We start from the raw sequence: 25,873 nt of genomic DNA, 5'->3' as shown, positions 1-25,873 counted from the left end.
TGATGATTGCTGAGAAGTCAATCAACTACACATTAAAAAACTTACTCGTAGCCAGTTACTTTCCAAAACAAAGTTATAAAAATCCCTTCAAATTATAAAGCAATACATTTAGTATGAGGGCATTTTAATACATTGGTTGCAACAGGGTGAGGCCTCTAGAAAAGAATAAGCCTGAAAGGCTAGAAATGGCCCTTCCCTGCCACAGCTGTCCAGCGTGTGTGACCTGTATTAGAAAAGTCTCTCACCTTCCTCCCTCCGCCAGGCTTCCTTGTGATACGTTAGGCCATGGCTCAAAAATCAAACCCTACTCTGGCATCATCCAAGGGTCATCTGTATGCATCCCACATCCTCCTCTTCCTTTCAGAATTTCAGCCTTAAGCTGGGAGCACGGATGGGTGCCATTCCTAAGAAACAGAATCACTGGATTGTGGGTCCCGTGAAGACATGGTAATTTCCTAGCTAATGTTTTATTGTGCCTGGTCCCTAGGCCTGGCCTGGCTGGGTAGGAAAAAGAGGAAGGGGAGGGCAGAGCCAACTGGGAGACAGGCAGGTGGCCAAGTGTGAGGGAGAGCGAGGATGGGATGGTGCTCGTAAGGTGTATGAACCAACCAAAGTAGTGTCTTACCTTTGGCAAGGATGGCCTCCTAAGCCCACACCATCGAGAGTTTTTTGAACCTCTGTGTCTCCATTTCTTGCATTTCTGTCCTCACTCCTCCAAGGTGCACTCACTTTGCCCCACCCAGTCACCGCTGGCTCTGACTTGTCCTCAGGATCTTCTTTGGTTCTTGTTTTCTGGGCCCTCACGCTCATCATCAGCAATCAGTTACTTACTCGTCCGTGTCTCTGACGGACCGAAGAGTTACTGAGCCCCGCTGTGTGCCAGGCGCTAACCACAGCCATCTTGGCTGGTCGGCTCCCAGAGGGCAGACACAGCACTCGGGGACTCCTCTGTGACTGGCGTCTAAGTCAGTGGCCAGGTGGTCATGGACCTGGTTCCAGAAATGAGTTGGGAAGGTGTGGGTTTTAGCAATTTATTTTAAAAATAAATACATCTCTATTTTATTAAAAATGTACAGTTTGGGGGCTGAAGGAGGAAAGCAGTGTTTCTCAAAGTTCTAGGATTACTTAGCAGCACCCAAAGTGTCTGTTTAAAAACACCAGCTGGGAACCTGCAAGTTTGAGAATCACTAGCTAAGGCATGGAGCGGGGACTGGGATTATCGTGATCCTTCTGGCTTCTTAGGGTTCCAGGGAAGGACTCGTTTGACTTTCTAGGAACAAGCTCAGCTGACCCCTCTGGGGGTTCCTGGCCTTCCTTTGAGTCACTGAGGCACTGAAAGAGTTAATACAGCTACAGACTGGGGAGCAGCTGAGACCAGGCCCTGAGATGTGAGTGCCCACCCAGCCCACCCGAGAGCTTCCCTAGTTACCTCTGGGAGACCAGTCAGGACTGGGCCTGGACGGACTCAGACGTGGGACGGCTTAACACAACATTTCTGCCATGTTCCAGGGGCTCTGCTGCTTTTCTTGTGAATCTTCCTCTCGTTTCATGTCACAGAATACTCCCTCTTCCCTCCCCTCACTCTTCCCTGATCCTTCCTACCCATCCATGTTTCTTCCTCTCCACCCCTATCTTGGTTCCTTCCCAGAAACCAAGTTATAAACCCTCTCTTCTGTCGAGGACCAGCCTGACACACAGGTAGGTGGTGCCAGCCTAGCATGTGGATAAAGAAGACAGAAGCAGCAAGGGCCTGGCCTCTACACCTGACGGTGTGATAAACTGAATAAACTTGTATAGAGTTAGAAAGAGGGGAAGAAAATTGTATTCACCTAAATTCCCCTGGAGAGGAGAAGCTGTCTTTGCTGGGAACAATATTTTGATTAGTGCTTAAGTTTGAAGCTGAGATCCCCCTGGAGGCCTGGGTGTAGGCGGAACGGCCCTGTGGGAGACAGGAAGGGGTTTCTGAATTTTGCATGTTATACCAAAGCGGGAGGGGAAGAAAGGAGGTTGCTCTTTGGTGTTGTTCATCGTCAATCCCTTCCCCCCCTCGCCCCGCTATATTTTCAAAAAGTTACCGACATCATGAAACACCTGGGGTCACGTGGAGTGTGTATCCTTGCTTTTTATGTGCACATATTTATGTGTGTGGGGTTGCTGCCTCAGGTGGAAACAGATGCAGAGCAGAGCCCAGGCACTGGCAGGGGTGCAGAGGGCGAGAAGGAGCTCAGAGAGGAGAGTGACCACCAGGGGGGTGCTAGGGCGGGGGCTCGTTTTAGGGCGGGGGCAAGTTTAGCCAAATCTCAGCAGGGTGTGGCCCCAGTAGATTTCTGGGTTACTAAATTCGGCCAGTATTGTTTTGGTTATTCTCAATTCTGTTTGATGTATCCACATCAACTAACGCCGCCCCCCCCCCCCCCCAGCCCCCAGGGAAACCCTTCAGGAATTGAAAACCAGGTATCTATGTACTAGGTGGGCTATAATGTTGATGTCTAGCTGGGACTCTCGGGCCCACTTCAGAGCAGAACCACAGCCAAGGACCAGCCTCCTTTGATGCTGCCATGCCGCCCTGTCTTCCCTAAGTTCCTGCTGAGAGGATGGTGGCAGCACCAGGATCTTGCAGCCTTGGTTCTGGTTAGGTCTACACTGGCAGGCCTCAGTGCCCTCTCCCTGTCAAAGATATTGTTGATGGATGGATTGCCAGATCTTAGTTCCCCGACTGGGGATCAAACCTGGGCCCTGGCACTGAAAGCGCCAAGTCATAACCATGAGACTGCCAGGGAATTCCCATCCCTGTCAAAGATCTTTAACTGGGGCAGGGCCAGAGCCACAAGAGGCAACGGAGATTAGTAATCTAGAAAGGTTCCTTGAAACAGCCTTGAGTCTTCAATATTGACATCTTCAAGCCAAGAGAATAGCTGAACCTTCCTAACCAGAAAAGCCCCTTGTTGGCCCACTGAGTCCTGCCTCCCTCCCCTCAGCTGCTCTTCCCAGGGGCAGTTCTTGAAGGCAGTAAGGAAATGACAATGCCAAAGACGGGCCCAATTTATCCTGAGATGCATGGTCTCTCTCATCTCTCCACACCTGCACCTGGCTCTCCTTGAGAACCACCCCCCAGGCCTAGGGCAAGATACACCTCTTGAGCAATTACTGTGCAGCCCAGGAAGCAAGTGGGAGGAGAAACTTCTGCTGTGACCTTCTGAGACGCCATGTGGAGTCCTTTGAGAGAACTAGAATGTTGTTGGTGTGGGGACCCAAGCTCATGTCTGATGTGGCACAGTAAATGAGGTCATTATTAATGTTTGGAAAGATAGCTATTGGGCGGTTGGACACAGGAAGTGTGTACTCTGGCCCCTGCCTTGGTGGGCAGATCTCCCTGAATCCAACTTAACTATCCAGCCTTGCATCTTACCGGGTCTTGAGGGACATCAAGCTTTTGTGGTAGGAGGAATGTACATCCAAAGCCAACAGCCGGGGAATATCTGGGTACCCCCCTAGCTGGTCCCAGGACAGGCTGGCGGGGGTCTTCTTTTCTACTGGGTGACTGGAGGAGGCCACGTCAGTCTTCCACATGGCTTCCATCTGGTTCCCCTGTTGGCTAGGGTGTGAAGGTTGAGAGTGTAAAAAGAGATGAAGAGTTAGACTTATAGAAAGGGAGAGACTGGGAAGCAACAAGCTCTCCAGGGTTTCTTCCCTTCTCAAATAGTTATCACTGCCTTCCTCACCACATCTCTCCCCTTCCCAACTCTGAGTCTCACCTCCCTGGGTCTCCTCTAGCTGAGGAACTACTGGAAGAGGCTGCCTTTAGACAGCCCCTGTTTCTTCAGGCACATGCCCTGGGGCTGAAGCCCTGAACCTGCCACACTAGGGTGGGTGTGGGTGTGGCTCTTCTTGGCTGCCCAGGAGTTCATGGTGTCGCTCTTTCAGCCCAGGGGTCACATGGTAGGAAGGATCAGGCTTATTTATATGCACCGACAAATGACAGGTGCCAGACCAATGCTCAAGATAGAAATGTTTGTAAGTTCTCAGCTGTGGGTCCCAGGAGTCTTTCAGCTGCATAGTTGGTTGCATAGTTGAAACATACTTGGTCAGGCTGGCCCCTGAAGCCCACACACCACACACACACATATCCCCATCTGGGCCAATGGCCAGAGCTGGGCAGGGCAGCTGAGAAGCCGCGCTCCTTGCAACTCATGGCGTGAGCTTTGCCTGTCTGTACCTTCACTGATCTGCCAGCTCTGCCCACCCCCCGCCCCCCACCCAGTCTGGTCACCCCTGCTCCCTGCTTCCCCACCCACCCAGCCAGTCCCCAGCTTCCGTGCACCTACTGGGCCATCCTCAGAGACACACATTTCTGCTTGGTCTTAGAGAGCTCCAGGGGTCGCTTGCAGGCAGGGCTGCTGGACTGGGTGTGCAGGAGTAAGGACGGAGGAGGCTTGCTTTTCCTTGACTTTGGGGAGGTGACCACAGGAGTGTGCAGCTTAACGTTCCACTCCTGCTGGAGCTAAGAGGAACCAGCAGAAGCATCAGGGAGACAGGAATTTATTCTCTCTCTAGTGCCGGAGGAGGCACTGTCTGACTCGGGGCTGAGCAGAAAGGGTGAGGCCCAGGAATGCCTCCAACTAGAGACCCCTGGGACCTCAGGGTATTGCATTTCCTAGAAATTCCTTGAATTGTTATTTGCTGGTTTAGTTCCTGTTTTCTCCTTTGTTGTGGAGAATCTGGACAATAGGCAAAACAGCAAGGAAAAAACTAAAGGAAGCCAGAGCAGCTGGAACTGTGAGAGATTCGTGGGGTTCATGACAAGGGACCAGGTTGTGTCTGGGATGCTCTCCATGTCTTGTCATTCAGCGTCCACCCTGGTCCTGGGCAAGGAGCTGAGGAACCCTCAGAGCCACCTAAAGAATTATTATATATGGTCCCTTTCCTTCTCAACCTCAAAACCAATTTAGCAAGTCAAGACACCTAGTGATCAGGAGGTGATCAGGACTAGTATAAGGCGATAGGAAACTGAGTTGGGAGACACCTCCATGGCCAAGGCTCTTCCAACTGCCTGATGCACTTACACTGAATCCCTCAGGACACTGCTTCCCCCAGACTCCGGCCACTGCTGCTCAGGCCTCGGGGGGGTTACCTCCTGACCCAACCCTAGAGGAGATCTCAGCAGATTCCGAGTCACTGCTGTGGGGTTCTACAATCCGTCCAAGCCATCAGCTAGCCTCCTGCTTTTCTGACCATGATAGCAGGGGAGAGCAGAGGAAACTGAAGGCAGCCCTTAGAGAATAAGAATAGGTCAAACCCCTTCCCTGGTGGCACAGTTGTTAACAATCTGCCTGCCAATGCAGGGAGCACACGTTCGATCCCTGGGCCGGGAAGACCCTACATGCTGTGGAGCAACTAAGCCCGTGCGCCACAACTACTGAGCCTGCACTCTAGAGCCTGCGAGCCACAACTACTGAGCCCGCGTGCCTCAACTACTGAAGCCCGCATGCCTAGAGCCTGTGCTCCGTTCTCTGCAACAAGAGAAGCCACCGCAATGAGGAGCCCGTGCACTGCAATGAAGAGTAGCCCCTGCTCGCCACAACTAGAGAAAGCCTGTGCATAGCAACGAAGACCTGACGCAGCCAATAAATTATTTAATTAAAATAATGGGTCAAATCCAATGGATTAAGACTCAGAATGACTTTGGACACTCAACAGCAACACCAAAACCTAGAGGGCAATGAGCAGTGCCTTCAAAATTATGAAGGAAAATGAATTCTAACCTAGATTTCTATATCGAGGCACACTGTCAATGAAGAGTTAAGGGTAGATGTTAAGTGAAGACGTTTTCAGACAACCAGGGTCCCAATGATTTTACATGCCAGGAACCCTTTGTCAGGAAGTGACTGGAGAAGGTGCTCCACTAAAACAAGGGAGACCTGCTATCTAGAAAGCAGGGGAGCTGTCCCTAGAGAGAAGCAAAGGGAGTCCCCAGCATGAGGGTGAAGAAGACAGCTGTGACCAAGCCTGGAGAGCAACCAGATGCAACAGGAGCAGGACAGGGAGATGCACAGAGTCAGGACTGCAAGCTCCAGCTACCTCCCCTCCAGGAGAGGCTTTCTTCTCCAGCTCTTTGAGAGGGTCCCTCCCTCTGTTGCTCTCCCTGTATATGGAGATAGGAAAACTGGCCTTCCTTACACTCAGGCTGCCTCCTGCCTTCCCCTCTTCCTGGTTCAGAGGCTTTAATCTGCTAACTTCTCATCTGCTCCCCTGCCCCCAGGCACACCCCCACAGCCCCACGGCTCCATCCTGGCCCCATCCCTGCTGGCTGTGCTGACCCCTGAGGTTGCAGGGCAGGAGGCCCACCTTGGGGAACATGGTCACCATGCTGTTCAGGCACTCTTGGCACTTCTTCTCCAGGTCCTTCTGCTTATCTGTCCAGGCCTGCAGCTGGAGGCTCTGCAGGTGGTCTGTATTTTCCAGGAAGATGCAGAGGTTCCGGGCCTTGTGCGCAGCCCCAGCTTCTCGCATGACTTGTATACGGTTGATCACTTCTTGTCTGGGAAGAGAGAGGAGTGATTTAGTGGGTGAAGGGGCCTCCTCCTGCCCCCAACTCTTTGTTAACCAGAGATGACTCTGTATCTGTGAGAGCTGGGGAAAACAGGGAGCAGAGAAGCAGGAGGTGGTGTCAGGTGAGGAGCCTCGGGCTGGGTTGGAAACAGGAAGAGAAAGTAAGGCAAATGGGGGAGCGTGTTAGGCGGGTTGTGGACAGGGCAGTAAGAAGACAGGAAGATAGGCTTAGAGGAAAGCTCACTAGAGGGAGGGCGGTGTGTGTTTGACCTCCCACACCTTCAGGGTTGCCCAAGTCTCCAAGGTCAGGTGTCCTTTGCAGGTCGCCTCTCTCAGGGGGACCTTGTCCAGGCCTGCGGTGATTCTCCCCATCCCCCTTGCCCCATGCTCCTCCTTTCTCATTGGGTTTTGGCTCTGCCCACATATCGCAGCGGGGGGCGGGGGGGGTGCCGGTGGGTACCAGGGAGGACCTACCGGAGGCTCTGGAAGTGTCTGTAGAGGATGTACTTATGGCACAGGCACCACAGCTTGAGCGTGTTCAGCTCCATGGTAGTGGTGGTGAGCTCCAGCGCCTTGCTGCGTAGGTAATGGGGCAGCCCCAGCTGACCCTCCCCAGTCAGGAGCTGCAGATTCTTCCTCTGGGCCTCCACGTCCATATGATACACCTTCCCCTTCAGAGTTACTGGGGATATATGCAAAGGGGGCTGGGTCACCTTCCGGAGGGTTGTCCCCGTGACAGGAAAGGAGGCCGACTTCTTAGGCTTCGTGGGGACCCGGTGGGCCCGTGGTTTCTGGGTAAACTCAGCTGAACTCATGGTCCTCTGGTTTCTGGGGGCAGGCTGCTGGGTCTTCGGGGACCTGGGCAAGTGTGGCCTGCCTTGGCCAGCAGACTGGGCCCGGCTTGGTGGAGGTGCCAATGATGCCTCCTCCAAGTCCCTCCATTGACTGGTGGGCATGAAGATAATTCTCTCCACATCCTCTCTTGTCTGTTCCAGCTCCCTCCATGGGCCCCCTTGCTCCTGGTTCAATCTCTGCTGCTGCTCCCTTGCCACCTCCTCCACCTCCCACTGCCACAGCTTCTCCTGGTGCTGCTGCTCCAATAGGGCCCACTTCTCTTGCTGCTGCAGCCACATCTCCTCCTCCTCCAGCCACTGCTGCCTCTGCCTCTCCCAGCTGAGTTCCTCTTCCTGGTGCTCTGCCTTGCTCTCCAAGACCACCTTTCTAGAGCTCTCTGGGGACAGCTGCTTCTGAAAATGGGACTTAATCTGGAGTCCTTCTTTTCTCTCAGCCACTTCCTGGAAGAAGCCCTTCTGGTCCTTGCCTTTGTGGCCTGAGCTTTCTGCTGATTGTATTTCCCATTTCTTAGGAAACTTGTGATCCATGGAGGATGGCAACGCAGGCTCAAGACTTTCAGTGTCCTTGCTGCTGTACACATCTGCAATCCTTGACTGCATCGTCATGGTGGAATGTGGCTGATATGTCGAAAGCCTAGCACTACTGTCCCAAGCTGTGGCCATGGGACTTGGGGAGAGTGGTGAAAACTGCCCCTCCTTCTTAGGTTCCTGTTGGGTTTCTTCCATAACTGTTTCTTTCCTTGGGAGGGCCTCTTTCTTGGCAGTGGCTAGGGACTCAACCAAGATCTTGACTGAGTCTTCTGCTTGACCTCTAGAAGACTGAGCCTTCTTCAGCTGAAACTCTAGGGCATGCTTTATCAGGAGAAGGTCATGATACCTTCCTCCTAGAATTTCTACCTGCTTTAGTAGGGCATCTCTCTTACTCTCAAGGACGTGGAGGGACTTCTGGAAGTAGAGCCTCTGGCTGCTGAGTTCTTTGGTCATCTCTGTTTTCAGGTGCTTGTATTTGGCCTCCAGGCTCCTGTTCTCCTTGTGCTGGAGGATCAAGGCTTTGTTGAGGTTCTCTACCACAGCAGACATGTACCTGATGGCTCTAACCTCCCCCTGGTTGAACATCATGGAGTCCAGGAGCTCCTGCAGCATGGACTTCACCTCGGAGACTGTCATGCAGGTAGTGTGCTTGTCCTGGAGCATCTGCTCCGGGCTCAGTGGCTGAGGGCTGCATATTGCTTTTTGTGGGCTTTGTTCCTGCCAGCCCTGCCAGAAGGTGCGTTTGAACACTAGCAGAGGTGGAGAGAACAAAGGCAATAAGCACCCATGGATCCAAGATTATATTGATTCTCCAGACCCTGCTTGGCCAAATTCCCATCCAACCCTCTTAGGGTTTTGGCACTAAGGAGCTGGGGCATTATATGAGGCCAGGGGAGATATTGTCAGGAGAGATCTCTGCTGGCCTCAGAGCTTAACAGTCAGGGTCTGTCAGCACCTGCACAGGGCCCAGACGGGTCTGAACCTATTTGACCCAGTTCAACTCAATTCAACTCACTCCTGATCCTCCATGTTTCCCTGGAGTAGAGTTATTTGTCTAATCATGCTACTTCCCAGCCTCAGTATCTCTGTTTGGCTACCTATTGCTAACTATCTGAACTCTGGAACCCCACCTGGCACTTAGACTCTAGATCACCTGAGAAGTTTTATTTCCCTTTCCTGTTACCACTGGACTGTGTTTGTAGAGAATTTATCACATGGTCCTGCAACTGTTCACATTCTTTTTCAATGACTAATGTCTTTCTCCATTTTGGGGGTCATGAACTCCTTTGATACTTCAATGAAAGCAGGAAAACATACATAAACACAGATTGTGCCCTTTGTGTTCAAACGCATCTGTACACAGACTTCAGGTCCTCAGGGATGGTCCATGGTCGTAGTTGTATCCCCCTGGATCTACCATGTGTAGAGCTGCTGGACTGATTATCTTGGAGCATCCATTCATTTCCCATTCAGTTAATTAACATCACTAGCAGACAAAACACTGGCTAACTTTGGATGAGGGGCTAAAGGAAATATGGAAATTAAATGACACTGAAGTCAAGCTAGCATTTAGCCAATGCTGTTAGAGAGGCCATATGGTCTAGTTGTTCAGAGCATGGATTCTAGAATCAGATAACTTAGGCTTGAATCCCATCCTTACCTCTTCCTTTAGGCAAGTTTCCTAACTTCTCAGCACCTCCATTTCTGAAAAATGGGGATAATCATAGCATCTACTGTATAGGACTTAAGTAGATTATGCATGTTTAGTACCAAGCACAGTTCCAGGTACATAGACATTGTTCAATAACTAATCCCTTAAAAAAATGAATAAGATACAGCCTTTGCCCTCCAGGAGTTTATAATCTAGCAAGGAAATAAATCAAGAAAACAAATAACTATGTTTCAAGACATAATATGGCAAGGATAGTAGGAGAGATTGTCTCCTTCTCCATCACCTTTCCTTGCTTCCTCCCTCCCCAAACTACTGACCTTGCTTGACTGGTAAGGAACCTGGCCATGAGAATCAATGGTAAAATGATAATGTAAGCTACTGTTTATTAAGCCCTGCATGTGTTCTAAGCATGATGCCAGATGCCTCGCACCAAGTGGAACCCTGTGAAGTGGGCAATGTTCTCCTCACTTTGCATATGAGAAAAGTGAGGTTCAGAGAGATGAAATAACTTGCCCAAAGTCACACAGCTAAAAATTGGGATTCAAACTCAGGTTTGGCTGACTCTGAAGCCCATGCTCTTGAGTAATATTAAGAAGCCAGAAAACCTATGTGTGGGGCCTAGTTTTGCCATAGGCTTTCCTTGTGGTCACGTCTCTTCTCTGAGCTTCAATGTTTTCATCTAATGTTCTCAAAATGTGACAGTTAGATAATCTCAGGTCTCTTCTAGTGCTGACAGGAGTAATATTTCAAGGTTGAGCCATGTTGTTGACTGGCCACTTCTGGAGCAGCCACAATTAAGAAGGTTCTAGAAGGGCTTCCAGCTGAGTCTCACCAGACTTCTTGGCTCTGCAGCTGGGTTTGGATTATGGAAAGGACGTTCCTCACGCTCTGGCTATAAACTCCACCCTTTCTGGCCTTCTAGTCTTGTTCCCCAGAACCTGCATGAGGCCGTAACTCCAGGGAGCACCAACAAGGACCTGTCTCCACATCACACCTTCCTCCAGCCCTGAGGGATAGCCCAGAACTGCTCAGTTCTCAGCGTGGGTTCCCCACCCTCTCTTACCACTGACCATCCATCTCAGCTAAAGCTTTTGTTATGGGGGAGAATCAGAAAGACTCCCATAGACCCTGGTGTGTGACTTCTTTCCTTGAGATGGCATCCACCCCACTCAGCTCCCCTGCCAGGTGCTCCCAGAACCTACTTTGTGCCCCTTTCCTTTGTCCTTCAATGAGAGTGGAACAAAGGGAAATGAGAGACTCGATGCCTCCTTTGGTGGCAATGAGGGAGAGAGGTAACACTTTCCCCATCACCTCGATCCATTCATCCAGGGCTTCCTCCTCCTCCTCACTCTTCCTGTTCTTGATCTCATAGGTCAGACTGTCACCTGGAGAGAGAGTGGGAGGTGCAGGCTGAGAACAATCTGTCCTCTAGTGAGCCCCAAACAGCCTTATAGCACAGGGGATACACCAGCAGGCTTTGAGGTTGGATTGGTTTAACCTCTTACTAGCTGTGTGATGTCGGGCAAGTTACTTATTCCCCTGAGCCTTAGTATCCTTGCCAGAAGAGGGTTGGGTGTGGATTAAATGAGCTAATACAAGTGAAATGATTAACATGAGACCTGCCACGTAGAAAATATGCAGAGACATTGAACAGTATTGTTGTACTACGAGGCCAGGGATGCACCTGTCTTGTTATTGCTCTATCCTCATTGCCTAGTCCAATGTCTGGAGAATTAAATGAATTAACTGGAGTCAACAGCCCTGCTTAGTTTTTGGGTGCAGCTGAAGGACCACTGAACTGAGAGCTCCTCGGGGGTTGAGCAGGGCAGTGTGAGGAGGGGTGGGGCAGATCCCTATCATCTTCCTCCAACACTGCAGCATCCACCACACCTCACACCAGACTGAGGTCTCCTGATGGGATAACTCTGATCTTAACAGGGGTAGCACCTGGCTCCAGGGCTGCATACAGCTGGTCCACACCCAAATGGCTATACCAGTTGCTTACAGCTGGCATCAGTGCTGTTTGGCCTAGTATCCATTCAGTACTTTCAATATAACCCTTGAGTTCCTCTATAAAATAGCTAGTGTGCTCCACAAAAAACAATTAGAACTAATAAACAAATTCAATAAAGCTGCAGGATCCAAAATCAACATATAAAAATCAGTTGCATTTCTACATACTAACAATTAACTATCCAAAAAAGAAATGAAACAATCCCATTTACAATAGCATCAAAACAATCAAATACTTAGGAATAAATTTAATGAGGCAAGTGAAGGATCTCTATGGTGAAAACCATAAGGCATTAATGAAAGAAACTGAAGAAGACACATATAAATGGAATGATAACCCACGTTCGTGGGTCAGAAGAATTAATATTGTTAAAATGTCTATACTACCCAAAGTCATCCACAGTGTCACTGCAATCCCTATCAAAATCTCAATGGCATTTTCCATAGAACTAGGAAAAACAATCCTGAAATTCATATGGAAAACCCCAAATAGCCAAAGCATTCTTGAGAAAGAAAAACAAAGCTGCAGGCTAATTTTAAGCTATATTACAAAGCTATAGTAAACAAAACACTATGGCACTGGCATAGAAACAGACACATAGACAAATGGCACAGAATCAAGAGCTCAGAAATAAACCCATGCATATGCAGTCAGCTAATATTTGACAAGGGAGCCAAGAAACTCAATGGGGAAAGGATAATCTCTTCAATAAGTGGTACTGGTAAACTTGTACATTTACATGCAAAAAAATGAAAATGGACTCCAATCTTATACCACCTGCAAAAATTAACTCAAAATTAATTAAAAACTTAAATACAAGCCCTGAAACCATAAAACTCCTTAAAGAAAACATAGGGAAAAAGCTTCTTGATACTGGTCGGTCTCAGCAATGATTTTTTTGGATATGACACCAAAAGCAAAGACAACAAAAGCAAAAATAAACAAGTGGAACTACCTCAAACTAAAAAGTTTCTGCATAGTTAAAAGAAATGATCAACAAAGTGAAAAGGCTGAACCTACAAAATGGGAGAAAATATATACAAACCATATATCTAATAAGGGGTTAATATCCAAAATATATAAGAAACTCATACAACTCAACAGCAAAACAACCCCAAATAATCAGATTAAAAAATGGGCAAAGGATATGAATAGACATTTTTCTAAAGAAGATACACAAATGGCCAACAGGTATATGAAAAGGTGTTCAACATCACTCATCATCAGGGGAATGCAAATCAAAGCCACAATGAGATACTACCTCAGACCTGTTAGTATGGCTATTATGTATAAAAGACAAAAGATAACAAGTATTGGTGAGAATGTGAAGAAAAGGGGACCCTTGTGCACTCTTGGTGGGAATGTAAATTGGTATAACCATTTTGGAAAACAGTATGAAGGTTCCTCAAAGAATTAAAAATAGAATTACCATATAATCCAGCAATCCCACTTCTGGATATATATCCATAGGAAACAAAATCACTGTCTCCAAAAGATACCTGCATGCCCATGTTCACTGAAGCATTATTTACAAGAACAAATAATATATTTTGGATATTAACTCCTTAGTAGTAAATCAGAAACCACCTAAGTGTCAGTCAATGGATGAATGGATAAAGAAAATGTGGTATATATAATGAAATACAGATAGTCCCCAACTTACGATGGTTCAACTCATTCTTTGATTTCACAATGATGTGAAATGATACGCATTCAGTAGAAATCATACTTGAAATTTTGAATTTTGATCTTTTCCCACACTAGGATATGTGGTACGATACTCTCTCATGATGGTAGGCAGTAACAGCAAGCTGCAGCTCTGAGCAGCCACACAATCACAGAGGTAAACAACGGATACACTTAAAACCATCTGTACACATACAACCATTCTGTTTTTCACTTTCAGTATAGTCTTCAATACATTACATGAGATATTAAACACGTTATTATAAAATAGGCTTTGTGTTAGATAATTTTGCCCAACTGTAGGCTAATGCAAGTGTTCAGAACACATTTAAGGTAGGCTAGGCTAAGTGGTGATGTTTGGTAGGTTAGGTGTATTAACTACATTTTCGATTTATGGTATTTTCAACTTATGATAGGGGACATAACCCCATCATAAGCTAAGGAAGATCTATATTATTAAGTCATAACAAAGAAGGAAATCCTGTCATTTGTAACAACATGGATGGACCTTGAGGGTATTACACTAAGTGAAATAAGTCGGAAAGAGAAAGACAAGTACCGTATGATCTCACTTGTGCGTGGAATCTAAAAAATGTTGAACTCACAGAAACAGAGAGTAAATTGGTGGTTATCAGAGGCTGGGAGGTGAGAGAAATGGGGAGATGCTGGTCAAAGGGTACAAACTTTCAATTATAAGATGAATAAGTTCTGGGGATCTAACGTATAGCATGGTGACTACAGTTAACAATACTGTATTGTATACAGGCATACCTTGTTTTATCGAGTTTTGTTTTATTGCTCTTTGCAAATATTGCATTTTTTAAAAATTGAAGGTTTGTGCAAATTCTGCATTGTCAGATGATGGTTAGCACTTTTTAGCAATAAAGTATATTTAAATTAAGGTATGTACATTGTTTTCTTAGACATAATGCTATTGCACACTTAATAGACTACAGTATAGTCTAAACATAACTTTTATCTGCACTGGGAAAACAAAAAATTCATATGATTCAGTTTATTATGGTATACACGTTATTGTGGTGGTCTGTAACTGAACCTGCAATATCCAAGGTATGCCTATATTTGAAATTTGCTAAGAAAGCAGATCTTAAATGTTCTCACCTCACACATGAAAAAGGGGAACTGTGAGAAGATATGCTATTGTGATAATCATTTCACTATATACATATGCATTATATATATAATCACACATACACTTTAAATTTACACAGTGTTGTTTGTCAATTACATCTCAATAAAGCTGGAAAAATAAAAAACTAGTGTGAGTTTGCATTTAGTTTCTATCATACTAAAAAATGAGATGTAATAATGAACCCATGACTTAGGCTTCAACACATATGCACCTAATATCACAGTCTATTATGTTCTGGACAATTACATGTTTGCCTCTCTAGGGAACAGAGGTGATGTGCTACAACATGAGTGGGAGACTATGTCACTGGAGAGGCACTACGATGTGTCTTTTGCTCCTACTGCACCCACCACCCTGCACTCCCCTCCCAGCAAATGCTGACCTAGGGTGGGGAAAGGAGGCTGAGTGAGCTGGGACCAGCATCTTGCGGGCAAGGCACCCACCCTCAGGACTGCACCCAGCCTACAAACTCACCCCAGTCACCTAGCCAGTGGAGAATTTCATACAAGTGCTTCTCTTTAGTTTTAGCATCATTGGAGAAGGAGGTAATTTTCTCCAGCAAGATGAATCTGTTCTTTCCCTTTCGCTCTGTCTGGTGAGATTTCGCCTTTTTTTTGAAATCATATCCTAATTCTTCCTGGAAGCGGTTGATGACACAGTTGACATTGTCCAAGATGTCTGAGAGCTGGGAAGAAATATCCTACATGGGAGGCAGCAGATTGTAGCATTCAGGGGTGTGAACTCTGGCGCCAGATGCCATGTCCTAGTCGTGTGATCTTAGACAAGTCAGTTAACCTCTTGGGGCCTCAGTTTTCTTATCTGTAGTGGGGATCATTATAGTACTTATATCGCAGGGTTTTTGTAAAGATTAAATGAACCAATATTTGTAAAGCACTTAGGACAACGCCTGGCACATAAAATAAGTGTTAGCTCTAAATAATTGTCATTTTGATTATTAAGACCAGGTCAGGGAGAGAACACTAAAAATCCACAGCAAACATTTCTTCAGAATTTCAGATTTTTCTGGGGACTTCTGGACATTTTTCCTCACAAGGATCCAGAGGCAACAGACTAGAAAAATGAGGCCCCCCAAAATCCTCAAGATCAGAGGTTCCCATTAAAAAAATGCACTAGAGCCTCATGTGCAGGGTGATTTGAATCTTTGGCCATTTCCCTGTGAATTTCTAGGGCTCAGCTTGGGGGACTCTGACAGGTTGCCAAGAACAGACCCCGAATCCTGAACACTGGGCCCCTCCTCCTGCCTTGGTAGGACCCACCACTGTGTATCTCAGGGCCATACTAGCGCTTCTCTGTGTGCTGTCCCCTTTCTGGGCCCACCCCTGCCTTGGGAGGTGGTCTGATTCCAGCTCACCCTCCACTATTCTGTCCACAAACCCAGCCTGCTGAGGATCCCAGGACCCCTGAGGGCCCAGAGCTGGAATCTTGCCCAAATCTGGGATCAGTTTCCAGCCTTCACATCAGACCCCAAGAGAAGGGTCATCTCAGGGGTTACCTCCTGAGCCCGAGTTAGATGGGCAGCCTCAATCTTGGAGATGATCGCTTTCACCGACGCAGGGGTCACCAACTGTGGGGGTTTATCTTTCTCCATTCTGGATCACTCTGTCAGTCACAAAGATGTCCTATGTCTCTGGTACAGGGGCCTGGACACACGATGTTGGCTGCCTGGGGGTTCATGACTCCAGGGCAGGTCCTGAGTACCCTCTTCCTAGCCACAGCTCCCTGTAACTGCCAGACATCAGGTTCCAACGGACCTTCTTTTCTCCAGTGACATCATCAGGCTGATGGGAAGAATGACTCCCTGTCACCTATCTGCTTGATTATCTAGCTTTTTATCCATCACCTAATATACATTAACTTAACCTGTTGCTTTTTAAAAACGTTAAATGTTATGCCCCCAAACTAAATATTAAAGGCTAAAAGTAGGAAAAAACAATTAGAAAAAGTTATTTTCCCAAAGAGGACTTTAAAAAAATTACAGCCAATCAATAACTAATAGGAATATATTTCAATTTGCACCAGGATCAGGGTTTAATCAGCACTTTCAGTGAAAGTAATCATCATTGCCAGAGGCTTTTTAAAAACAAATGATTAAAATGGACATCGTTGTATGCCCAGGACTAGAACTTTGCCTGGTACAGAGTAGGCACTTGATAAACATTTGTTGAATTCATGAATATGTAAGTAAAAATACATATATGTGCAAATTATTCTTCCTTGCTACTGAAACATTTAACAGATAAGGAATTGAATTAAACACTGTAAGTTCAGTTCTTGGCAGTGCCATAGCCACTTAATAACTTGTCACCTGACATCCACCTGTGTTTTATATACTATCACTCATTGACTTAATCAAAGTTAATTCTTTCATTGCCTCATTCACTCAGTGAACACTTACTGGTAACATTATATGTTCCAGGCATGGGGCTAGATGCTGGAAATACAGAAGAGTGAGACCTAGTTCTGTCTTCGAGGCACTCACACCCTGGTTTGTGGATACCTGTCTATCTATACATCTGGCACTGGATGGGCTTTTTTTTCTTTTTTGATGTGGACCATTTTAAAGTCTTTTATTGCATTTGTTACAACATTGCTTCTATTTTAATGTTTTGATTTTTTGGCTGTGACGCATGGGGGATCTTAGCTCCCTGACCAGGGACTGAACCCGAACCCCCTACATTGGAAGGCGAAGTCTTAACCACCGGACCACCAGGGAAGTCCCTGGATGGGCCTTTAGTCTATATGATTTCAGAGCATGTTGTAGGTTACAAATAACTTATTCATCCTTACAAACATGTGAGAGCCAGCTGAGGCTCAGAGTTATGAGATTTCTAAAGTTACAGAGCTGGAAAGCCCAGAGTCAGGACTTTAACCTGATTTTCTGTCCCAGCCTGGGGTCTTTCTTTTTTCCCTTCTCTCCCTCCCTACTTCTTCTTTCTTTTAAACCTAATCATACTGATAATTAGATCACAAATAAGTGACCTAAACAAGCCAATTAAAAGACAGATTATAAGATTCAATTAAGAAAAACCCAATACTCAACTATGTTCTGTCTAAAACAAACACACTTTAAATAAAAAGACACATACAGGTTAAAAGATGGCAAGAAATAAACCATGCTAATACTAATCAAAAGAAAGCCAGAGTGGCTATATTAATTTCAGATTTTAGAACATGAAAGATTTTAGCAAAGATAAAAAGGGAGGGATATTCCATGATGATAAAGATTTCAACTAATAAAGATGACATAATCTTACATATATATATGAACCTATATATATGTGTGTATATATATATGAGCCTAATAACATAGTTTCAAAATACATGAAGCAAAAAACTTACAGAAGTGAAAGGAGAAATGGATAAATCCACTATTACTGTCAGATTTTAACTCTTTTCTTTCAGGAATCAGAAAAAGTAGAAAAAAAAAAAGTAAGGATATAGAGGTTTTGGAAAACACTATCAGGACTTCCCTGGTGGTGCAGTGGTTAAGAATCCACCTGCCAATGCAGGGGACACAGGTTTGAGCCCCGGTCCGGGAGGATCCCACATGCCACAGAGCAACAAAGCCCATGCGCCACAACTACTGAAGCCAGTGCTCCACAAGAGAAGCCACCACAATGAGAAGCCTGTGCACTGCAACGAAGAGTAACCCCTGCTCACAGCAACTAGAGAAAGCCCGCACATAGCAATGAAGACCCAACACAGCCAACAAATAAAATTAATTAATTAATTAAAAAAAAAGAAAAACACTATCAACCAACTTGACTCAATTGACATTTATAGAACATCTCACCCAACAACATCAGGATATATTATCTCCAAATGCATATGGAATAATAATCTGGACCATAAAACAAATATCAATAAACTTAAGAAGATTAGAATCATACAAAATATGTTCTCTGATCACAATGGAATTAAATAAGTCAATAACTGAGAGATATCTGGGAAAATTCCCAAATATTTCTAAATTATATAACACACTTCTGTGTAATCCATGAATCAAAGAAGTGACAAGGAAAATTATGAAATATTTTGAACTGAGTGAAAATAAAAACATGACATACCAAAATTTGTAGGATGCTGCTAAAGCAGTGCTTAGAGGAAGAAACTAGATAAGGAAGAACAGAGAAACTGAAGCAAAAGGAAATCATTTGGATAAGAGTAAAATAAAAGAGAAAACAAACAAAAATGGAGAAAACAATGCAATTACCAAAACCTGGTTCTTTGAAAAGATTAATAAGTTGATAAAGCTCTAGCCAGCTTTCACCAGGGGGAAAAAAACAGAGAAGACACAATTTACCAACATCAGGAATAGTAAAGGGGACATCACTACAGACTCTATAATGGGAATAATGAGAGTATTATGAAAAAACTTTCTGCCAATAAACTTTGTAAATTAGATGAAACGGACAAATTCCTTGAAGAATAAAATCTATTAAAGCTCAATAGAGGAGGAGGCCGGCCCGGAGGCGTCCCACCGAAAGGAGCCCGGCGCTGAGCAGGAGATGGAGGCCGGGCGGCCGCGGCCAGCGCTGCACTCAGTGAACACGCGTGAGCCGTCCCAGGTCACCTTCTGTAACCGCAGCCCGCGCTTGGTGCTGCCCGTGTGGCTCAACTTTGACGGCGAGCCGCAGCCCTACCCGACGCTGCCCCCCAGCACGGGCCGCTGCATCCACAGCTACCGAGGTCACCTTTGGCTCTTCCGAGATGCTGGGACATCTGATGGGCTTCTAGTTAACCAAACTGAGCTGTTTGTGCCATCTCTCAATGTTGATGGACAGCCTATTTTTGCCAACATTACACTGCCAGTGTATACCCTGAAAGAGCGGTGCCTCCAAGTTGTGCGAAGCCTAGTCAGGCCTGAGGATTACAGGAGACTGGACATCGTGAGATCCCTTTATGAAGATCTGGAAGACCACCCAAATGTGTGGAAGGACCTGGAGCGGTTGACACAGGAGCATATTGAAAATCAGTGGATGGCAGAGCAGACGGAAGATTTTAATTGAAATTTACACTCCTGCGTCTCAGCTTTTGACAGTCCTGACAAGTCTTGATCTAGATCTAGAACTGGTCGCTTTTTCTCAGCTTCAGGGTGTCTCATTCTTGGAGTAAAAATGCTCCACTGCTTAAAAGAAAGTTAACTGACCTCACTACTAGGCCTTGTGATCTTTAAGGGCAAATATCACAAAATGTAATTTAATGCCTGTCCCTTCTAGAAGTATTTATCAAGGGAAAGTTGTTGTGTTTTTGCCTCCTAGCGAGTCATGAAAGTTTCTGTGTAAGGACTTTTGTGTTAAGTAATTCTGTAAGAATTACAGCATATTCTTGAGTGGTAAGAAGCAGTGGCATCTGCTTTTCATTCCTGTTTCTGGTTGGTGATGTGCGCACCTCCCGCTCTGAGAGACCAGGTGTCCTTGGGGCAGGGACAAATCTGTCTGCTCTTTGAGACCCCAATGCCTCACACATTATGAGCCTTCCATCCGTGTTTGTTTTTGGTAGAAAGGTTTAGAGGTTTTGACCCTTTTTTTTGAGGGGGGTTGGTAGTGGGGACCTTAAAGTATATACAGTAAACAAATGTTTTAAAGGGAATCATTTTTATAGAAAGCAGTTTTTATAATTTTCTAAATTGTGGCTTTTCTCAGTCCGGTGTTGTCGCAGGGCTGTTTTATTTCCATTTCTAAGCCAGGATTAGCTTTCTACGGTTCTTGTAATGATAGCTTTTTTGAAACTTGCTATCTGCAAAGAAGATAGGAGAAAATAGCCGTCCCCTTGTTTAATCATAGCATTAAAGAGCTACTCCTGTACTATAAATAGGTTTTTGCCAAGTGTGGGTATTTCTGTTCCTTTTTGTAAATCCATGGCATTTCTGTTTGATGCAGCAATTTTTCATCAGGCAGGATCTGATGACACTTTGCACCTGGCTGGAGGAGAGGACAAAGCCCTCCAGCTTCTGGAAGTTACTGCCAACACACCATGGATTCAGAGAGTACCTGGAATGTTTTCTAATTTTATACATGCACAGATCCTTTCCTATAGGCTGGACTTAAATTCATTAACTCTTAATTCAATACTTCTATCCGGCATCCTTTTTTGGTAGCTAATCATTAAAAATAACAAACTCCCCAGTAGAGAAAGTGTTGGAAGAGACAGAAAAATAAAAGGAAAAGATCCAAGTAGGTACACTACTTAAATATAACCACTAACTTAACATTTTGAACTTTCAGCCTTTTTTTGGCTTAGATTTAGGTAGTTGAGATCATACTGAATATACAGTTTTGTATTCTACTTTCTCATCTAACTTTATAACTTAAATATTTTTCCATGGTATTATAAGCTCTTCATAGACACGAGTACAGCCTTCCTTTTAGAAATAATGGGGTATTTCTTGGTGTCTCTGTTAGTTCCTTCTGCTAACCTTTGAGCACAATTCCTGCGCTCTGATATCAGAGTGAAGTGAATGAATCAAATGCCTTACAGTTTTCCCACCTAATCTTATTCTCCTCTTTCAACATTCAACAAATAAGTGCGCCTTTTTTTTTCTTTAGTTGTGATAGTCATTCAGTGACATACCTCTAATTTTTTTATCTAATTTTTTTGTTGAATTGTTGTGCGGGGAAGAAGAAATTCTGGTATAGAAGGCAGCCATGATTTCAAAAATGGGATAGGATGGAAGATTTAAGGAAGCCTGCTGGTGCTGGATTAGTTCAATGTTGGTCTTATTATTTTTGTAAGCTTTGTGTCAAAATGAGATTTCATGTTCCTGTTAAAACTTGCGATTTGAGTGCTGTGTTTTTTGTGTTGTCCAAGGAAAATTGAAAATCTGTAGCATGTATGTACTCACTTGAAATCTTATGAATGTATTAAATGTATTGCTCTTAAGAGACTGTGATCTTAAAAAACAAAACAAAACAAAACAAAACAAAAAACAACTCAGTAGAGAGAAAGAGACAACCTGAAAAGTCCTGTGTCTACTAAAGAAATTGAATTTGTAATTAAAAACCTTTTCCTCCAGGAAAATTCCAGCCCCAGATAGCTTTATTGGTAAATTTTTTGCCTAACGTTTAAGGAAAACATAATACAATTCTATATAAACTCTTTGAGAAAACTGAACAGTACGAAACACTTCTCAAATCATTTTAAGCAGTTAGCATTACCTTGCTATAAAAACCAGACACAAATATTACAAGAAAAACATAGACAGAACATAGACATAAAAGAAAATAAAATGGAAGCTGCTGCCAGGAAAAAAAAATTTGCAAAACATGTATTTGATAAAGGACTTGTATCCAGAATATATAAAGAACTACTATAACTCAATTACAAGAAGGAAAACAATCCAGTTTTTTAAAAGGGTAGAAGATTTGAATAGCCACCATCACTAAAGAAGATATTCGATTGGTAAATAAGCACATGAAAAGATTCTCAACATCATTAGTCACTAGGGAAACACACGTTAAAACCATGACTTGTTAAGCATGATAAAAAGTGTGACCATACCAAGTGTTGAGGATGTTGGGAAAATGAAACCCTTGTATATCACTGGTGAGAATGTAAAATGGTACGGCCACTTTAGAAAACTGTTTGGCAGTTTTTTAAAAGTTAGATATACATTACCATACAACTGAGCAATCCCATTCCTAAGTATTTACCCAAGAGAAATGAAAACATATGTCCACACACAGACCTATACACACAAATATTCATAAACTGCTCTATTTGTTATAGCTCAAACCTACAAACAACCTAAATGTCCATCAACTGGTGAATGCATAAACAAACTGTAGTACGTTCATGCAATGAAGTATACTACTTCACATTAAAAAAGAATGAACTACTGATACATGCAACAACATGGACAGCCTCAAAAGCTTTATACCAAATGAAAGAAGGCAGTCACAAACTACCACAAACTATATGATGCCACTTACATGAAATTCTGGAAAGGCAAAACTATAGTGACAGAAGGCAGATCAGTAGATGCCAGGAGCCAGATGAGGCAGAAGCAACTGACTGCAAAAGAGAAAGAAGAAAGTTTCTGAGGGAAGGAAATGTTTTATGTCATGATGGTGGTGTTTACATGATTGTACATTTGTGAAAATTCACTGTACCCTACACTTAAAATTGGTGAATTTTATTTTGTGTAAACTATACCTCAATAAAACTGATTTTTAAAAATGCAATGTTTTATAATGCCCTTTCTCTTTACTCAAGCGGCAAGTCTTCTCTATTTTCATTCCCTTTACCCTTGGGGCTGGGATGCGCCTTCCTCCAAGTCCCTCTCCCATGTCGTTCAGGCCAGTAGCAGCATCTTCACCACAGTTCAAGGGTCACACTAGTTGATCACCAGCCCAGGAAAGATGTTTGTAAACCTTTTTTTAAACCATAATTCAAAAAGATATATGTACTACAATGTTCACTGCAGCATTATTTACAATAGCAAGGACATGGAAGCAACCTAAATGTCCATCGACAGATGAATGGATAAAGAAGATGTGCCACATATATACAATGGAATATTACTCAGCCATAAAAAGGAATGGAATTGAGCTATTTTTAGTGGGTTGGATGGACCTAGAGTCTGTCATACAGAGTGAAGTAAATCAGAAGGAGAAAAACAAATGCCGTATGCTAACATATATACATGGAATCTAGAAAAATGGTACTGATGAACCTAGTGGCAGGGCAGGAATAGAGATGCTGATGTAGAGAATGGACTTAAGGACACCGGGGTGGGGGGGGGGGGAGCTGGGATGTAGTGAGAAAGTAGCATTGACATATAAACACTACCAAATGTAAAATAGATGGCTAGTGGGAAGCTGCCACAGAGCATAGGGAGATCAGCTTGATGCTTTGTGAAGGCTTAAAGGGGTGGGATAGGGAGGTTGGGAGGGAGGCTCAAGAGGGAGGGGATATGGCGATATATGTATACATATAGCTGACTCACTTTGTTGTATAGCAGAAACTAGTACAATACTGTAAAGCAATTATACTCCAATAAAGATTAAAAAAAAAAAAAGCAGGCAACCACTTTTGCAAAGCCTTTTGTAGAACCTCACTATCTAAAACAGATAAAAGCAATGTCTTATTAAAATACATTTATAAGTTCAATTTTGTGATATCTCTGTATTATAAAATCATTCGACATCAACAAGCCTGTTTTGACAAACCCAAAGATTTGATATGTAGGACATCTGAGTGTATACATTGTAAACCACTGTTTTAAAAATAGTTAAAATATATTTAAAGTTTCTGGGTAAAAATGGTAGGTTGAACACATGTATCTAATTTTTCTCCACTAAAAATACACTAAAACTATAGCAAAGGGCTTTTTTTAAGGCATAAATGCGCAAAGACGGAAACAGGAGAGGAGACAAGAGCGAAAGACTTTAGGAAGCTGTAAAGCATATGGATGAGTGGCTGCTGACAGACTAGAGAAGGATGTATCCTGAGGCAGTAGTGGAGCAACCATATGGCAAATGGAATTAGTTGTGCCAGATTGCTGACCACCCTGAGACGGGAGGCCTAAAGATGTGGCATCAGAGGTTCCCTGCAGTGAAGCTCTTGGAGACAAGCCCCACCCATGTACCTGAGCCCACAGAGCACAAACGCCTCTAACTGGGATTTTGGTAACCCATCCTTAAATGTAAGCAGACGACCAAGGATTATAAGACCGTCAAGCGAAGAATCTAACATGAAAGGGACCAAAACCACAGAAAAAGAAATTAAGAGAAAACAGTGACTATGCAAAAGAAGAAAAGTTAAAAATTATTAATAGTGTCAGAGATAAGCTACTGCAACTTTGAAACAAAATAAGGTGTAATAAGAAGGAATAGTTGGAGAACAAAAATAAAGTGAGGACAGTAAATCTTTAAAATATTGAAAGACTCAGTAGAAGAATGGGAAGATGAAAATTGAGGAAATCTCCCAGAAGACAAAGTAAAAAAGATGAAAAGTAGGAGAGAAAAACAAGAAGTGAGAAGGACCAGCCAGCAGATCTATCATCTGAATTACAGGAGTTCCAAAAATAAAAAATAAAAATAAGAGAGAAAATGGAAGGGAAGAAATCACAATGGGACGATTCAAAATTATTTCCCAGAAGTGAGGGGCACCAAGTGCCCAGCGCTACAAATAGCCTCTCTAAGACATATCACTGCCATTTCAGACCACTGGAGACAAGCAGAAGTTCAGAGAGGGGGGGAAAAGTCATTTACAAAGGGTAAGGAGTTAAATGACTTCAGACATGTCAAGAGAAATGAGGAAAGCTAGAAGGTCATGTTGCAATGCTGTCATAATTCCAAAGAAATTCAAGTCCCCGTGAAACAATGGATAAAGTGTCAGAACACAATAATGGTAATGTCAAACATGCAAAGTTTCAAAACAATTTATCTCCTCCTTTCTGAGGAAACTTCCAGAAGATGATCTCCTCCAAAAAGAGGGAATATAAGTCAAGAAGGAGAAATATATGGAAAATGGCAAATAAAAGATCCAACAAAGGAGAAAGTCAAAGAAAATGCCCAGGGGGATGAGAAAGGAGATGCTAGGTTGCCAGATGTGCAGGGGGAGATAAACTCAGATTGGAGCGGGTCAGAAGGCTCCAGCAGAGATGTTTTCAAGAAGATGAAGTTGATAGAATAGCTCCTGTATCTAGATATTCTGAGAAGAGATTTAGGCAACTGGGGGAAGACTTTGAGGCAGATTTTGTGATAAATACATAGAAAACTAAACAAACTAAAAAACAAAACAACAACAACAAAAAACCCAAGATAATTATTAATTCCAGGAAAAATAAAAAGTGCAGAAAAGGAAGAATAAGAAAGTTTTCTATATGGCTCAACTACGAATAGCATATGTAGTCACAGTGTTATAAGAACTGAAAACTGAATTAACAAAAATTATTGAAATAAATTTGGCAGATAGGAGATGAGAATAAGATACAAGCAGTGGGGAGAGAGGAAGGGAAAAAAGTTAAATCCTCAAATCTGCCCCTATTATTTGTGGGGGCTGGGGCAAGACTACAGATGGAGACTCTCATATACTACATATCTTAATGTTACAAATTAAGGTAACACACTGTGAAATAAAATAACTTCTAAACTCCTAACTTTACAAATACACTTTCATAAAGACCTACCTGAAAGGCCAGGTTCTAAATTAGAATTTTGGGGATCCTCAGAGTTCTACAGTAGAAAATAGCAGCCCCTAGCCCCTAGTTCTTGCCTGACCCCCTTCCTTTCTGCCCTTGCCTCTGTCCTGCAATGAGGGACACTTGCACAGCATCTTGTGGACACCCCAGCTTGTGCTCACTCCTCTTGCTGTAAACAGCTGCCCACTGGCTACCCCTCAGGCCTAGGGATGCCCATACTATCAGCAAGGTCTCCCTGGGGAGGAAA

The 25,873-nt window shown here is 44.1% G+C and overlaps 2 protein-coding genes across 2 annotated transcripts; one reads left to right on the top strand and one right to left on the bottom strand.

Moving 5' to 3' along the window:
* Positions 1-924: 924 nt before the first annotated feature.
* On the bottom strand, positions 925-16,580 carry FAM186B (family with sequence similarity 186 member B). The gene is made up of 8 exons (XM_057701311.1): positions 15,973-16,580; positions 14,934-15,159; positions 10,809-10,991; positions 7,024-8,683; positions 6,346-6,538; positions 4,326-4,501; positions 3,410-3,595; positions 925-1,939 (listed from the first exon to the last, which is right to left on the bottom strand). Exons 1-8 carry the CDS (start codon positions 16,066-16,068, stop codon positions 1,888-1,890), a joined length of 2,772 nt encoding a protein of 923 aa, XP_057557294.1. The 5' UTR covers positions 16,069-16,580; the 3' UTR covers positions 925-1,887.
* On the top strand, positions 8,510-22,755 carry LOC130832679 (von Hippel-Lindau disease tumor suppressor-like). The gene is made up of 2 exons (XM_057701310.1): positions 8,510-8,574; positions 16,897-22,755. Exon 2 carries the CDS (start codon positions 18,989-18,991, stop codon positions 19,487-19,489), a length of 501 nt encoding a protein of 166 aa, XP_057557293.1. The 5' UTR covers positions 8,510-8,574; positions 16,897-18,988; the 3' UTR covers positions 19,490-22,755.
* The last annotated feature ends 3,118 nt before the right edge of the window (positions 22,756-25,873 follow it).

This window comes from Hippopotamus amphibius, chromosome 12, assembly GCF_030028045.1.
Source record: "Hippopotamus amphibius kiboko isolate mHipAmp2 chromosome 12, mHipAmp2.hap2, whole genome shotgun sequence".
In the NCBI taxonomy this organism is placed as follows: Eukaryota; Metazoa; Chordata; class Mammalia; order Artiodactyla; family Hippopotamidae; genus Hippopotamus; species Hippopotamus amphibius.
This window is presented reverse-complemented; position numbering and strand designations above follow the sequence as displayed.

Excerpts from the sequence above, each read along its gene's own strand:
- FAM186B (XM_057701311.1), bottom strand. The coding sequence starts at position 16,068 with ATGGAGAAAGATAAACCCCCACAGTTGGTGACCCCTGCGTCGGTGAAA. Across the intron at positions 15,160-15,972 it reads ATCTAACTCGGGCTCAGGAG|GATATTTCTTCCCAGCTCTC; the intron begins GTAACCCCTGAG and ends CCTCCCATGTAG. Across the intron at positions 6,539-7,023 it reads AGACACTTCCAGAGCCTCCG|ACAAGAAGTGATCAACCGTA; the intron begins GTAGGTCCTCCC and ends CTCTCTTCCCAG.
- LOC130832679 (XM_057701310.1), top strand. The coding sequence starts at position 18,989 with ATGGAGGCCGGGCGGCCGCGGCCAGCGCTGCACTCAGTGAACACGCGT.